We start from the raw sequence: 14,673 nt of genomic DNA, 5'->3' as shown, positions 1-14,673 counted from the left end.
AATGTGCAAAAAAAAAAAAAAAAAGGGGGAAAAAGTGGTGTGGAAGGCAAGGATTAGAGGTCACTGAAAACCTGGTTCATAGTCCAGACGTGATATCAAGTATGGAACGTGGAGAGCGGGGAATAATTGTGTTAGTTGCTCCCAACCAGCTAACACAAAGGAATACACATCCCCCCCCCAAAAAATGAGGCATCAGAAAATAATAATAATTAAAAAAAAAGCTTTAAAATAAGCTTTAGGTGAGAAGAGGGATGTGAAAAAGTTGGGAGAGGTGAGATGACACAAACAGAAGCACAATACACATCAGCAAATCACGGTGCTGAGAAGGTGTAAGAGGCTGTTGGGTTTGTGTAGCCACGGGCAGGGGCAGCCAAACAAAGCTGTGGCACAGGCAGTGAGGAGCTTAATCATGGAATTAAACAAGGCTGGTGATTCCTGCAGAGAGGACAAGCCCCAGAGGTGGCAGGTAAGTCATGAGTGACGAGTGACAAGCACGTTCGGGCACGAAAAGGGGGCCTTGGCGACCCTTTCTGAGGGCTTGAGACGTGAGCAGAAGGATTTGTTTATTAAAAAAAAAGAGGTTTCACACCCCCAAAAAAAAAGCAGCCAGAGGAGGGCTGTGCTCCAGCTGGGCAGAGACACTGCTAGGGAATCACAGCAGCGTGGCCTGAAAAGAGAGAGCAGTGTTTGGGAGCACTGACTGATGATGGATGAACTCCCACCCCCAGGATTAATATTCCGGGTCTGAATGGCCCTCGTCCAATTTCCCGCCAGCGTAAAAGCAATTTCTAAGAAATATCACAGCAGCATTCGGGGAACTCTCGGTGATTTAGTGTTATTGCCTCATTCTGCACCTTCAAATCCTCTTGTAAACAAATGGCAGGCCAGGGAATAACCTGACTGTAGGTTTAGTGATCGTGTTTTCCTCCCCCTCTTAAAACCAACAAACGTTCATTTTACGGACAGAAACCACGAAATCAAGAGGTTTGAAGTGAGCAAGCCAAGAGTTTAAAGCACATCTGTGGCAGCACCAGTAATCAGGTTTTCCATCTCAGAGGTTTCTCCCATTACTGCCTCCAATTGCCAAAATAATGAACATCAGTAACTTATTAGCAGGAGTAATTTTTTTTACACAGTCAGAGCGGGAAATCTGCACCTCCTTGCAGTGCACAGTGTGTGGATACCTGAGAGGGTGCAGACACACTGAACAACCACATTTGAAGTGAAAAATACCGGCCACACTCCTGCCTTGGACCTCTAGCATCACCTCCCAGCAGGATGGATTGTTACTAACAAGGAGTTATCAAGGTTTAATGTTCCTCTGACAACATTATGAAATCTGAAGTTTAAAGCTGGCTGACACACAGGCTCCTCTTGCCTATTGAATTTTAGCCAGTTTACAGGAACAAATGGGACAGAATCACTAAACAAGGGGCTCGCAAGAAAAATGAAAGAGTTTTTCATTTGGTTGGTTTGTTTTTTTTTTTTTTTTTAACTTTCTTACCTCCTCTTGATCCAACATTTGTTGCTTTAGTTTTTCAGCCAACTGGCTCTGCTGGTTGATTTCATCATCCTGCAACGAAAAAGGGAGGGAGGTTTTTAGTTTCTTTTCACGGCTCTCATTTGGTCACTTTTTATCTCCCCTTTCTAGAAAAGAAGGAAAAATAACACAGCAAACCTTGTGCACCTTGAGGTGGTAAGAGAGGAGAGGAACATATACATGCACAGAGCTACACTGGAAAAGTATAAATGGTGATATTTTGGAGTTGTTTGGGGGATAAAACACCATCTTATTTCCCACAGTCCTGCAATAATGCATTAAATTGTCTTCCTGTGTTTTCTGGGGTAAAACTCAAACCTGCTGCCAGTTCCCTCAAGAATAATTCAAAGGGCTTCGCCCCTTTTGATGAGGAAAGTGAAAGAATGACTGCCTTTTTTTTTTTTTTTCTCCTTTTCCTAATCAATATGTAAAAGCTGGAGATTGCTACTGGGCATGCATTCTCCATCAGAAAAATAACTGTAATTCCTTAACTGCTCTCTTCAATGCCATCAACAGACACACTGCTGCATGTAACCAGAGACTTCATGCACATCAAAAATTAAGGTTTTTCAAACACAGCCCACTCCCTCCCTGGCTATTCCCAAACAGCCAAACTCCGATGTTTACAGACAAGGGCACAGAGGAGGTTTGTTGTTGTTTGGTTGGTTTTTTTCCCTGATATTTCCCTGCTAATTACAACTGAAATTTAGAATTGAGTATTGATTCATGAGGAAAGCTCCCCTTTTGCTAGACAGCCTTTTATGCTGCTCTCATCCATAATGGTCAATGGTTTTAGTGGGCCTTTTTTTTTTTTATTATTTTTTCCCCCCTCCTCCCCACTTATCATTTCCACACAAAGCTATTAATGGCCAGCCCTGGGTAAGTGTATTGCTGAGAGCTTTAAGTGCCAGTGATGACTTTCAAGCTGTGCAAATAAATAAATACATTAAATAAGCCACCTGCACCTTGGGAAAAGCTGGAAAGAGCAGCACTGACAAAAGAGACCCAAGAGATGGGTGTGTTTCCCTTAAAATTCTAATACATTATAAAAATATCAAGATGCAGTCTCCCTTGTTTTTCCTGTGAGGGATTTTACAGAGATCACTGAAGAAAAGGAGGGATGAAAAGCCTGCACTGAGACATTAAAATCAAGGGGAACTTTGGCTCTGATTTCATGGGGAGTGACCCCAAACACCGCCCAGGGAGCAGAGGCAGATCACTGAGCAGACCTGGTTTGATGCAATGAAGAAGAGTTTGGAATTTTTGAACATCAAGGATGACAAACAGCCACCCATTTCGGCAGAGTTTTCCACTTACACCCAGCGAGTGGGGGGTGAAATCCCACCTTATCATCCAGCTGTCTGTAGAGACTGGCAATCTCCTCGTCGTACTTCTGCTTCTCCTCCGTGGAGATGCTGGCAACCACTGGGGTGATGTTGTCAATAATGGGGGTGTTATCACAGGGCTCCAGGTTCTTCTGGTCCTTTGCACTGATCTGCTCATCCTCTGGCACAGCTTCCCCTGCAAGGCACACAATCCAAGACAGAGGGGTGTCCAAAACCACGGATATCTCAGGATGGTCCTTCAGAGTCGCCGAGAGGGACTCGGGAAAGCAAAGAAGGGCTTTATGCCACTGGCCAGGGATACAAATGACAAGGAAAAGCAGGTGTGGAAAGGTGGCCATCCTCATTAGGATGATGATCTCTACGGCTGGAAACACCAACCTGCATCACCACGGGACTCCACGACCACAGAGGTCTTTTCCAACCTTACGATCCCATGAAAACGGAGCAACAGGTTGAGCAGCTGCCATCAAAACCGCTGAGCTCCTGGCTCTGCTTTCCCTCAAAACCTGGACAGGTGGGATTAACTCCGTGGTTTAACAGAGGTGGAAATGAGGAGGAAAAAGCCCTGACTTTCCCAAAGACTGTTGGCAATTAAATATCTCTTTCTGTTCAGGTTCCCAACTGTGTTATCGACCCTCCCTGCCAGGACAACAGCAAGGCAGGTGTGTGTTTAAAGCAACATTCACCTTCTGCCACGTCAATTAAAGGCCAAACACCAACTGTCAGCTGTTGCCTGTGCATACCAGGCCCATTTTCCTTCCGAGTCATTGTCCCCAAGGAATATTTCCCTCAGTGATGGTGGTGCATCACAATTCTGACCCCACTGCAGCTCAGTGGGGAGAGACAGGAGTTAAATCTGCTCCCACCACAATCTGCTGGGAGATTCTGAGCCCCTGAGTGCTGCACACACTGCTCAGGGTGTGGGAAGGTTACAGCCAACCCTTCAGCACAAACAGGTTTGGGTTTTTTTTCCCCTTTTCCACAAAAAGCTACAATATTTCAGCCCCACAAAGCTTTACCAGCCATTCCTCTTGCCAAAATGCTCTGTTTTGTCTTACTGGCAAGGGAAACAAGGAAACAGGACAAATATATCAAACCCCAGACAGGCTGATTCAGGCCCCAAAGTGAAACAACACAGGGCATGAAAGAGCAAGACCAACTAACAGGAGAAATAATTTTTTTTCCAAGCTTAAAGCCTGGAAAAAAATGTGATTTGAAATCGAGCACTGTCACCTCCATCACTTAAAGTAATTTTTTTGCCCCGTTTCTAAAGGCTTGGTGATATTCTCTGTCATTAATGAGAAAAATGTAAATTGATTTTTCCATTGTTGGATTTCACTGGAGCAGAGCAGGGAAGGTTTGTGCATGGGGCAACGCTCCTCGGGCTGTGGAGAATCCATCAGGAGCCTCCCAGAAGGAATGTTGTCCAATGAATGGAAAATTAAACAATGTCCTACCTGTAAAACACAGACCTGGCTGCTGAAATGCAGCTGCAGTGAGAACTGGGCACACCCCTTTCCTGCTACCATTTTATATTGTGTAGTATCTATTTATTTTGGATAATACCTATTTATTTTGTGCAATAGCTTCTTAATTTCTGGGATAAACCACGCCAGCGCAATATTATCCAAGATGCAATTCCTGTGAAACTCTCCTTTGTGAAGGGGCTCCCTTTGCCAGTGTATCCTTCCAAAGGATGGGATTGCAGAAGGTCAGACGAGAAATCAATAGCATTTTGAATGTATTGCTGGGTAACACTGATGAGAACAGCAGGACTGATGGGAGGGGGAGTATTTAGACAAAACAGCAGAGACAGGCTTGTTTACACAGCACAGAGAAAGGATTTCTGGGGGGAAAAAGAAAAAAAAAAGAGTTTCTGGGACGGGGAGGTAATTAAAGCGGTCACATTTGGCAAACCCGGGGGCGAAGGAGGGAGAACAAGCAGGGTGTAAATCCCAGCACTGCCAAGAGCAGCCCCACATCTCCAGAGCAATGGCACTGTGCTGATAAGGGGGATATTCCCTGGGCTGGAGCCTCCAGGGGAAGGCAGAGAGCACAATCATCAGGTAACCATCTCATCTGAAAGGCAAGTAAACAGCACGGGGAGATGAGAGAGGGAAGCAATTCCCGTGCCCTCAAAAGGTCAGGTGTTATCTCCCAGGCACCCAGGATGTTCAAAATGTTCCAACCCAGATGGCAGAGGGGGACTTATAATTAAATCACAAATTAGTTCTGGCTTTAGGTGCTTCTGGCTTGCACACCGACACACAGGACCTGGATGACAAGCAGTTTAAAAAATAAAAATTTCTCCAAAGCAGCAGTATTTTATTTATTCAGGGGTCTGTGGAGATTTCAGGAGGGATGCAGGGCTGCTTTTTCTGGGTGTGGGGTTATTTGTTGGCTTGGGGTTTGATTTTTTAAATATGAAATTAAAGATTTTAAGTAAGGATGGTTTGATGAAATTCTTTTCCGACATTCCAGATGAAATAAAAGGTGCATAAAAAAAAATTCTTTCTCTACCATCCTACACTTGATCTTACAACCTGCCTGAACAGCAATTTCCTGTGTTTCTAAACAGAAAATTGGCTGCTCTCAGCATAAACTTCACTTAAAAGCCACAGAAGGAGACAAGTGGTGATTCTTCCAACCAGATGACGCTCCCAATCTTTGTACCAAAGGACTAATTATTCCAATGTTAAACTCAACTACAGAAAAACCCCAAGGTCCAGTTACCTTAAAGCACAGTGGAAATGATTCTCATGCTTGGGGAGCAGAATTCTTTCAAAAAAAAACCCCAAAAATGCCATTTTTCCTTTTCTTTCTTAATAATATTAACATTATTAAAATTAGTGATGCCTCCCTGTATTCTCTAGGCCTGGCATCAAACTAATTTGGGAATTCAAATGGTTCCTTCTGTAAAGAGCTGCTGCTGGTTTCCCTGGCTTTTTTTTTCCTTCACCTTCTCAGTTCCTGTTTTGAAGCCTGAGCTACAACTGAGCTCCGAATTAGTGACTCAAGGCAAGATTTAAACATCTGCAAACGATCCCTGGCACGTACCATTCCTCCACCTGTTCAGCTCCAGCTCGAGGTGTTGGATAACGTTCTTCAGGCTCTTGTTTTTGTCCTTCTCCTTCTCGTACTTCTTCTTCCACTCCTCGGCCGTCAGCTCCAGGTTCACAGACACCGTGTTCTTGATGGTCTTGGCTCTGCACGGCAAAACCCGGGATCAGCTGCAGTCTGGCTTTGATCTCAGTGCAAAGTTTGTCCACAACACAGAGGGGAAACTCCCAGAGAAGCTGTGGCTGCCCCTGGATCCCTGGAAGTGTCCAAGGACGGGGCTTGGAGCAACCTGGGCTGGTGGAAGGTGTCCCTGATGGGATGGGCTTTAAGGTCCCTTCCAAGACAAGTAAATTCTAGGATTCTGTGAGAATGAGAAGCTCTGGAATGTGTGCTTGGATTAAGGACAAAGGCAAGCCCTGTCATTCCTGCTGTGCTGGGTGAGCTTCTCCTGGCCTGGGACCCACCACAGCATCTCACCATGGGCTGTCCCCGTCTCGTCACAACCATCCCTTCAGCTCCACCAGCCGAACCCAGCCGAGTTCCCAACATCTCAGCACGAAGGGTATCAACCCAGCCAGGCAAACATGGAAATTTATCCCTCCTGAAACCCAAACAAACGCAATTTTGGGGTGGAAGGAAGGGAGGGAGGGAGGAGAATCAGGGTGACCACCAGGGTCACTCCAGGGCTGAGGGAGGGAGGCTGAACTCATGCCTGTGCCACTGGAGTTCACCAGCTCACGATTCACTCCTGATTTACTGCCTCTCTGAGCAAAACCATCCCCAAAATTTAAACCCTCCTAACAACAACCAGCAGCACTTTGTTCACTGTGCAGGCTCCAGCTCCAACCCAACCCCAACAGTAGTGCCAGGACATGCAGGGCAAGCAGAAAACGAGGCACAGCACCCACCCCAGCAGAGCCCCACTGAAAAAGAAAAACCAAACTAATCACTGTGAATTAAGAAAGCTTCAGATCTTTGCCCTTCCCTGCTCAGACACAGCCCCTTCAAACGGCTCCAGTGTTGTTGAATAAAACAGAAGATAAGCAAAGGAACAACAGGCAAACCTCCCACCAGTCTGCAAAGCTCCAGTGCTTTGCAGGAAGTTTTGTTACCTCAAAAAAAATATTTTAAAGGAACCCAGTGCTTTTAAAATAACTCCTGATGGCCAGGGTTTACATACTCTGCTAAAAGCAGGGCTCCAGTTTCCACAAAAAAAACCAGCACACCATAAATTTTATCCCAATGGTGGGTGAAGTGCTTACTGTGGCAATTAAAATTAAAAAATGATATAAAACCACAAGAAAAGGTGCAGTAGAAAGAGAATAAGCTGATTCACTACTATCAGAGGAGCACAGGGATGTGTTGATTAGTAGCAGTGGGCCTGGGAAGATGAATTTTACTCCTGACACTTATTTTAATGGTGATGTAATTCTTTTTTTTAATTTTTTTTTTGCTAGGAAAAATGGAGGAACCACTAATCACCCTGTACCTTCCCTTTAATGGTATTCAGGCCCTTAAGAGTGTCACATCAGAACAACGAAACACCACAAGCAAAGAGCTTGGAAAAGAAACCGTGTCAGACTATTCCTGTCCCAAATCCTGTGGATGGATGGTCTGGGTGCTGCTCTGCAGGTCCATCAATCCTCCCAGGGAAATACAAGTTTATTTCCTTTCTCAGAATTAAATAAGGAGCTCCTGTCTCACCCCAATTCTATAGGTTTTTCAGCAAACAAAGGAAAAACCCCAACCAAGCTCCCGAATATTGAGCTGTTTTTCCCAGTTCTGACACCCTGATCCTCAGTGAGGATCAACTTAAAAATATTCCTCCTCAAGGAGAAGTTTTAATCAAACCACATCACTCCACGCTCTGCCAGTCAGGAATGGGAGAAGTGGGGTTGAAAACTCTTTTGCCTCCAACAGGAAGGCAAATTTTACTGGATACTGGAAGGAGAAATGAAACCAAGAGGAAGGTAAACTGGAATCCCACAGGGAAGCTGGACTTCAGGCTTGTTAATGCCTTTAATTTAATTACTGCGTTAATTACTGTGTTTATTTAAATTGTCTGAGGCACACGTAGATATGGGGAGTAGAAGCTTGTGTCTCCAGTAACTTATTACTCATCATAAAATGGTGAAATAAAACCACATGGCAGCTCTAAAGCTGATTAAGTTAATGGCCACTGCCTCCTTTTGCAGCCCCAAAATTACAGATGGTGGAAAACAAACCAATTTTCCGACAAAGACAAATTTCATTGCAGCTCCAGACTGCTAAATTCTACTTCAAGCAATCCTAACCTGCTAGGCTTTTTCCTTTCTGCTATTACACAAATAAATCAAAATGAGCAATTTTCCAAAGTATCCGAGTTCTCCTCAATTACCACAAGAGCAGTAATTACATAATGAGCCTGACCTCATTTCTGCAAACTTTCCAAATGTACTCCCATATGATTATTGGCAATGAACACATGTGGGAGAGACATTTTCTTTCTGGGTACATCCACGTTTTTATCTTACCCTTGCTTGTTTCTGAGGACTTGTTAAGACCCTTCAAACACAAGAATGTCCACGAGCCACCCCGGTAATCCATCCAAGCTCTCAGTATTAACTCAGACCCCACGTTCTTCAACTTCCTTAACGCTTTCAAGATATTTTTTAGAGCCCTAACGACGATCCCTGAGGTGCCACTCAGGGAGAAGACACCTCTTAAAAGCACCAAGGGCAGCATCAGATAAAGCAAAAGGGAACATTTTCCACTGGGTTATCCAAGAGAAAACTGCCCAGTGCCATTACCTTGCCCATAAAATCTCAAAGCACTGTGATAACACTTTGCAGGAAAATCTAGCAGGGCTTTTAAGCGGAGCAGCTGCCGGCCAACATTAACATTTATTTTTCTGGCGCCGTTGGGGAACGAAGGGACAGTTCTCTCAAGTTTTCCAGTCCTATTTTTGAACAACTCCAGAAACCATTTACTGCCTCCTTTCCTCCCTCCCCCTGAGCACCAGGGACAGGCGGGAGAGCCCAAGGGAGCGTCACCCACCGCTCCCAGCGGGACTCACCGCTGCCCGAACATCAGCGTGGACTTGGTCTCGGCCTCGTTGAACACCGAGGGAGAGCAGCAGATGACAATGGTGGTTCTGCAGTTCCCACCCAGGGAATCCTGGAGGATTCGGGTCATCTTGCTGTCTCGATACGGAACGTGGGTTTTCTGATCGAAACACAAGAGCGAGAGACGAGAACAATTTCATTTTAAGCGGCGACGTTGCAACGACGGCGACGGATGCAACAGATCTGAGGCACAGGGTTCTGAGGAGTGATTGCTTTGATTGTGCTGAGATTGGATAACCACTCAGGTGAAATCACCGAGAATTAAGTTTCTTATCTCGGGCAGAGCAGCACGAGTGTCGCCGGTTTGTGGCCGGAAAGCCAAATATTTTCTTCCCTCCGAATCGAAACGTTAGCTCGTTGGTTTTTGCCCTCACGTGGATGGCAAAGAAACAGATAAATAAAAAGCCATTCTTCAACAACACAAAACAGGATTACTTACAGTTCCTTCTGCCAAGGCAGATATCACATTGCCCAGAGCAGACAAAGACTTATTGATATTTTTAGCTTCATCCAGAACAGCTCCCTCCGCTCCAGTTTTGCTGACCTACCAAAGAGAGCAGGAACAGTCAGGCCCAGCCACCAGGGCACACAGCGCAACACCTGAAGATGCTCCTGGAATTAAAACCAGCCAAGCTTGGCCCCAGCACGAAGGAGGAGAATTTTATATGGGTTTCTTTGTCAGGGGGGGAGGCCCGTAAAAATTCCACCTCTGAGAGCAAGCTGACCCTTCTTTTTGCTCAGGGGAAAGTGGGGAAAGGCACAGAAATGTAGAATAAAGCCATATTTTTTTTCTCTAATTAAAACTAGAGTATCTGTGCTTTCCTTTAAAAATGCTACAAGACAGAATAATAGTTGTATTTTTTAAGAAGATAACCCACCAAGGAAACCCTTCTTTCAGGTTTCCTGTACGACATCCAAACATGGTGAATCACAAAAGTTAATTTTTTTCAGAGAAGTGCAGCGCCTGACTAGGCCCTCATTTTGTAAACACCCCAAAGAGCTTTTAATTTAACATGTAATAATATATTCAATCACAGACATCAACATTATTAACTCCTGCATTGTACCAGTGGGTTATCAAATTAGCGTGTCCCAACAAGCAACCTGAAAACCACACTAAAACCAGTTCTGAACACTCCAGAAGACATTAGAATGGGAACTGGGAAGTATTTTTGCACTGTAATACTGTCCTAGACCGTGACTCTTTTGGTAAATACACAAAGGTTTTTTTCTGGTTATTATTTTTCTATACTGGAAAGCAGAAATAGTCACCACAACCAAGGGAGACATTCAGGGAGTTCAGAAAGACTTCAGGTATAAAACTGTGTTAACAGCTGGTATTTCATTGTAATCTGTGCACTAATTACAGAAAAGCTAGAAACAGGGTATGTTTGAATATAAGCAAGCTAAAATGGCTGTCCAACAAAAATCACATTTCTTTTTTCTATAACTCAATGTAAAGTTCTGTATAAGCACACACTGGTTCAACCCACTCCACTGTAAGTGACTGCAGATTTTGGGGGGTTGAATTTCACACCAGCAATTCAGATTTGCTCCTTTTCTCCATCAGTTACAAATAACCTTACTGATGATCACCTAAGGGTAATTTTTTTGTAAAATCTCCCTCAGTTGGCACTGATCCCACCAGGATCCTTCAGGAGTTCAGGGAAAAGGAAAACTCACCTTCTCACTTCCAGCCAAGTCCACCAGGTAGAGCTTCCCACTGAGTTTCTTCTCCGTTTCCACGTTCTCTTGTTTAATGTTGATGAGGAAGATGCTGTGGCTCCTGGAGCTGTGTTCATTCATATCTGCAATCACAGGCTTGGTTTAAATGGCTTTAAAAACCTGACTAGGGATTGTGTCTCATCACAACTGGGCTGTGGCCACCAAATCCAAAGGAGGGCCCAGACCCTTCAGGAGCTGTAAATAAAGCTCATGGGCTACAAAACAAGCTCCCACTCTCTCCCAGCACGACCAAAATAATCACAATAATTGCAATAAAAAGAAGCTGGGCAGGTCTTGGTGCAATTGTGTGAGGTCTCCCAACGTTTAGCAAAAGTTTCCATTAAATCCACACCATTTAGATTCAAATTTCAGAATGATTTCTATTGCTTACATAGTTAAAAATCCTCCTTCACAGGCAGATACAGTTTCAGCTTCCACTTAGTACAAGTCTGATTGTAACTATGTTATGCTTTAAGTTTCATAGAGTAGCAAAAAGAAAATATTAAGAACCCGTAAACCATTTTCTCTGTTTTCTCCGTTCCCATAAACCCACCTCCACCTTTCCCCCATTCCCATCAATATTCACATTGATTTGAATTCCCTTCTTCTCCTCCATCTCCAAACACTTCGGTGTTTTAGTTTTTTTCCTCTTGTTGTGGTTTTTTTTGTTTGTTTGTTTTTGTTGTTTTGTTTTGTTTTGTTTTCAGTGATACTTCCCAATTTTCTCCTTTCCATTTCAGTCCAGGGAAAATTCACTGTCTGTCAGCCTTTGGCAGAACTTTTCCAAGTGCACCAAAAGCAATAGGTAATATCCCAGGAAAAAAAAAACAAAACAAAAAAGGTGTATTTGGGTATTTTTTTGTTGCAGAAAATAGCAGAAATAATGGGAGGAAATGCCACTCAGAAGAAAGAGGATGAATTTCTATCAGTATGAGGGGAAAGGCATGGGAAAGATGAAGCAATATAGTATTTCTCATAGAAAGAAGGCAGAGACATGGAAGAGAGAAGAGTTATCCAGATCAAAATAAATCAAATTAAATTTAATTAAATTTTTTTAAAAAGTACAAAAAAAACCAAAATACCCCACCACCACCAGGGCTGGAGTTACAAACTGAGGCTCTGCCAAGTTCACTGTCGGATCAAAGACATCTCCCAGTACAAACTGGGGGACAGGCCCTTTCATCCCTCTCATGCCAGCAAGTTTGGCACAGGCCAAAGGGATTATGATGGGGTTTTAATTCAGGAAGATTTGTTTGCTTTGCCATCCCTGGAGCTCCAGTCAGAGCAGGAGATAAAGAGGCAGAGGCTGATAACAGCCCTGAGCTCCTTGGCCGCTGCCAGACCAGTGACTCGCCCCCAGTTCTGAACTTACAGCACAAAGAGAAATAATGTAAACACATCATTTAGTTACTCATCATTCCCAAACACCTTGATTCTGTGCAACAATCCACGGTGAGGTGCCTCATGGAGCAACACAGAGCCACTGGAGTTAAATCCAGGGGGCTCTCAGGGCTGAGAGCCACTCGAGGTCTCCGCGCGCAGCGAAACGGCACGAAAAGCACAGTTTGTTAATTTTAAAGTGCTGTGATTTGTTCTGGTGAGCAACTCAGAGCGCTTTGTGAAGGATCAAGACCTCCCCAGGAGGTACAGCCACCCAAAGCCTGGAGCCAGGGGAGCTCCAGGGATCACTCACTTGTCACGGCCACGTGCCGGTTGGCCTTCCCTTCGTCGATGACGTCCAGAACTTCCTCAGGGCTGGACACAAACCTTTCTGTGCAGCCCTAGCAAGAGGCAAGAGGGAATCAGAGACATTCCTGGTGCTGCAAAAGCCCTTCAGGAGGTGTATTTAGCACTAATGAAGGAAAATAATTAGGAGAAACCATCAGCATCCAGCAGGCTCGTTAGCGAGGCAATGGACCAGAACCTGCCTGTGTGTGACTTTCAGGAGTCCATGGGGTAAACTTGGGAGGAAACTGCTTTTCTCAAGATTAAAGACTCAGCCAAACCCAAGCATGCAGCAGGAAATCTCCTCTGTGTAGAAGACACACAACACCTATTCCTGTTATTAATTTGGGTTGGATTACACACCCCAAACTAATCTTTTTCTTTCTCAAACTACAAGACAAGGTGCAAAGTCCTTGTTCTCTGTCTTAATGCAATATCACTGAATACATTATTATATTGTATTTTTTTTTTTTGCTCCTCAGGCTGAGAATAAACAGAAAAATATTATATATGTATTACTGAGACTCATATATGTCCATAACAAATACATCACACTTAAGTGAGGGCCCGGAAATTCAAAAAGCTGATTCCTAACCCCACAAACCCCTTCTAAAGCACTGCAAGATTAAAGCACTTTAAAGAACAAAATTCTTCAGGTTGTTCCTCTTTCAGATCTGACATGAAAGGGGAACAGGAATACTTAAAATTTAACACCACACCAACAAAATGGAAACGTTCAAAAGTCGGGGAGAATAAAAACAAACACGACTCGAAGCCCATTAATATTTCAGGAAACTGTTTCAATCCAGGAACCGATACAGCCTGAGCTGAATCATTTCAGGGGGGATGGAAATGGAAATGGGTAAACAGATGGAATACGGGAGAAAGAAGGAAAAAGTGAGGATTAAATTATCCTTTTTACCTTAACATATGGGACTCTGTTTTTATCTTCATGTACAGCGAGGTTTGTCTTTGACACTGGAAACAAGGATGGAGGTAATTAGGAAATATTGCACAGGTAATAAAGGCACATTTTGAAGGTATTAAATTTGTAACACTCTCTTCACAGCAGCAAAGCAAGGGACAAGCTTTTTAAAGCACAGTTTTACTTGAAGAACAGAAATTGCCAGAGAGGCTCAGACCTGCCTTGAGGTCTGTAAAAATGCTCTGTGCTCGCTGATTCACAGCCAGAGCTCTGGAGCACTGCAGAGGCAGGTGCACAGGAGACAGATCAGATGATTTCAACTGCAAAATTCTCCTTCCCAAAGCCAGTCACACAGTTTAAATTTAATTCCCTCCCAAATAAAGTAACTGTTTCCCCTCGAGCACAAGGCACGTCAGAAACGCAGAACTCACCATCCAGTAGGTCCCTGATTTTGTCCAAATATATCTCAAAGTAGGAAACCTGATCAAATAATCATAAACAGATTTAAAGGGTTGTTGGTGATTTAAAAATCTCTCTGTGCTTCCATCTCTGTCAAAGCACCAAACTAAAATAAGCCCCAGCTCCCACACAGTTTGCATTACATCTTCCTTGGATCTTGAATGATTTACAAGTCATTGATCCTTCTCCACTTATCAACGATTCATCAGGAAATTACACCCAAAAAAACACCTCCTTCACGAAAATCTTATCTTCTTTTATTTTTTTTTTTTTTAACACAGGCAAAATTGACAAAAATATTGAGCAGAATCAATCAATTCCTATTTTCATGCTTTCATATCAGTGCAGGTGGCTCAGGAGAAGGGTCAGGTTTGAGAGTTGTAAAAGGTATGTTGATATTGAGCCCCACAAAAGCAGAAAGCACCTTTAACATAAAACTTCCATAAGCCTAAACAATACTTATATTAAATTAAACATTTAAATGAAGGCTTAAGCAGTCTATATTAAATTGAAGTTTTAATTTAAGCCCAGGATTCTGTCATGAATCAGGAAGAAACTGAAAATCAACTGTTTTCTAACAAAGAGGCACTACTGTCCTAAGGAAAAAAAAAAAAGAATTAAGAAGGAAAATGAATGAATGAGTCTCTTAATAAAAGGGTATTTGACCTGCAGAAGCAAACAGAGTTAGAGGAATGGGGTCTAACCATTCCCTAAATAAGCTTTATCCAGGGAATACTTAACTAGAATACTAGATGGTCACACTCTAGGTATCAGTAAACTTGCTATTTG

At 43.5% G+C, this 14,673-nt stretch overlaps 1 protein-coding gene across 1 annotated transcript in view; it reads right to left on the bottom strand.

The window, feature by feature from the left end:
* The window catches only part of KIF5C (kinesin family member 5C), a 59,772-nt gene that overhangs the window by 14,689 nt on the left and 30,410 nt on the right, over positions 1 to 14,673 (bottom strand). The window contains exons 5-13 of the mRNA XM_027906223.1: positions 13,857 to 13,905; positions 13,423 to 13,478; positions 12,469 to 12,556; positions 10,734 to 10,858; positions 9,490 to 9,594; positions 9,002 to 9,150; positions 5,944 to 6,092; positions 2,886 to 3,061; positions 1,505 to 1,573 (exon numbers count right to left, since the gene is read on the bottom strand). Of these exons, the coding sequence (XP_027762024.1) occupies positions 1,505 to 1,573; positions 2,886 to 3,061; positions 5,944 to 6,092; positions 9,002 to 9,150; positions 9,490 to 9,594; positions 10,734 to 10,858; positions 12,469 to 12,556; positions 13,423 to 13,478; positions 13,857 to 13,905 (966 nt within the window). The remainder of the gene's footprint in view (positions 1 to 1,504; positions 1,574 to 2,885; positions 3,062 to 5,943; positions 6,093 to 9,001; positions 9,151 to 9,489; positions 9,595 to 10,733; positions 10,859 to 12,468; positions 12,557 to 13,422; positions 13,479 to 13,856; positions 13,906 to 14,673) is intronic.

The sequence above is a fragment of the Empidonax traillii genome, unplaced genomic scaffold (assembly GCF_003031625.1).
Source record: "Empidonax traillii isolate 1590-97213 ecotype Southwest subspecies unplaced genomic scaffold, ASM303162v1 scaffold1261:size185688, whole genome shotgun sequence".
Lineage (NCBI taxonomy): Eukaryota > Metazoa > Chordata > Aves > Passeriformes > Tyrannidae > Empidonax > Empidonax traillii.
Note: the sequence above shows the minus strand (reverse complement) of the source record. Positions and strands in the feature narration are given on the sequence as shown.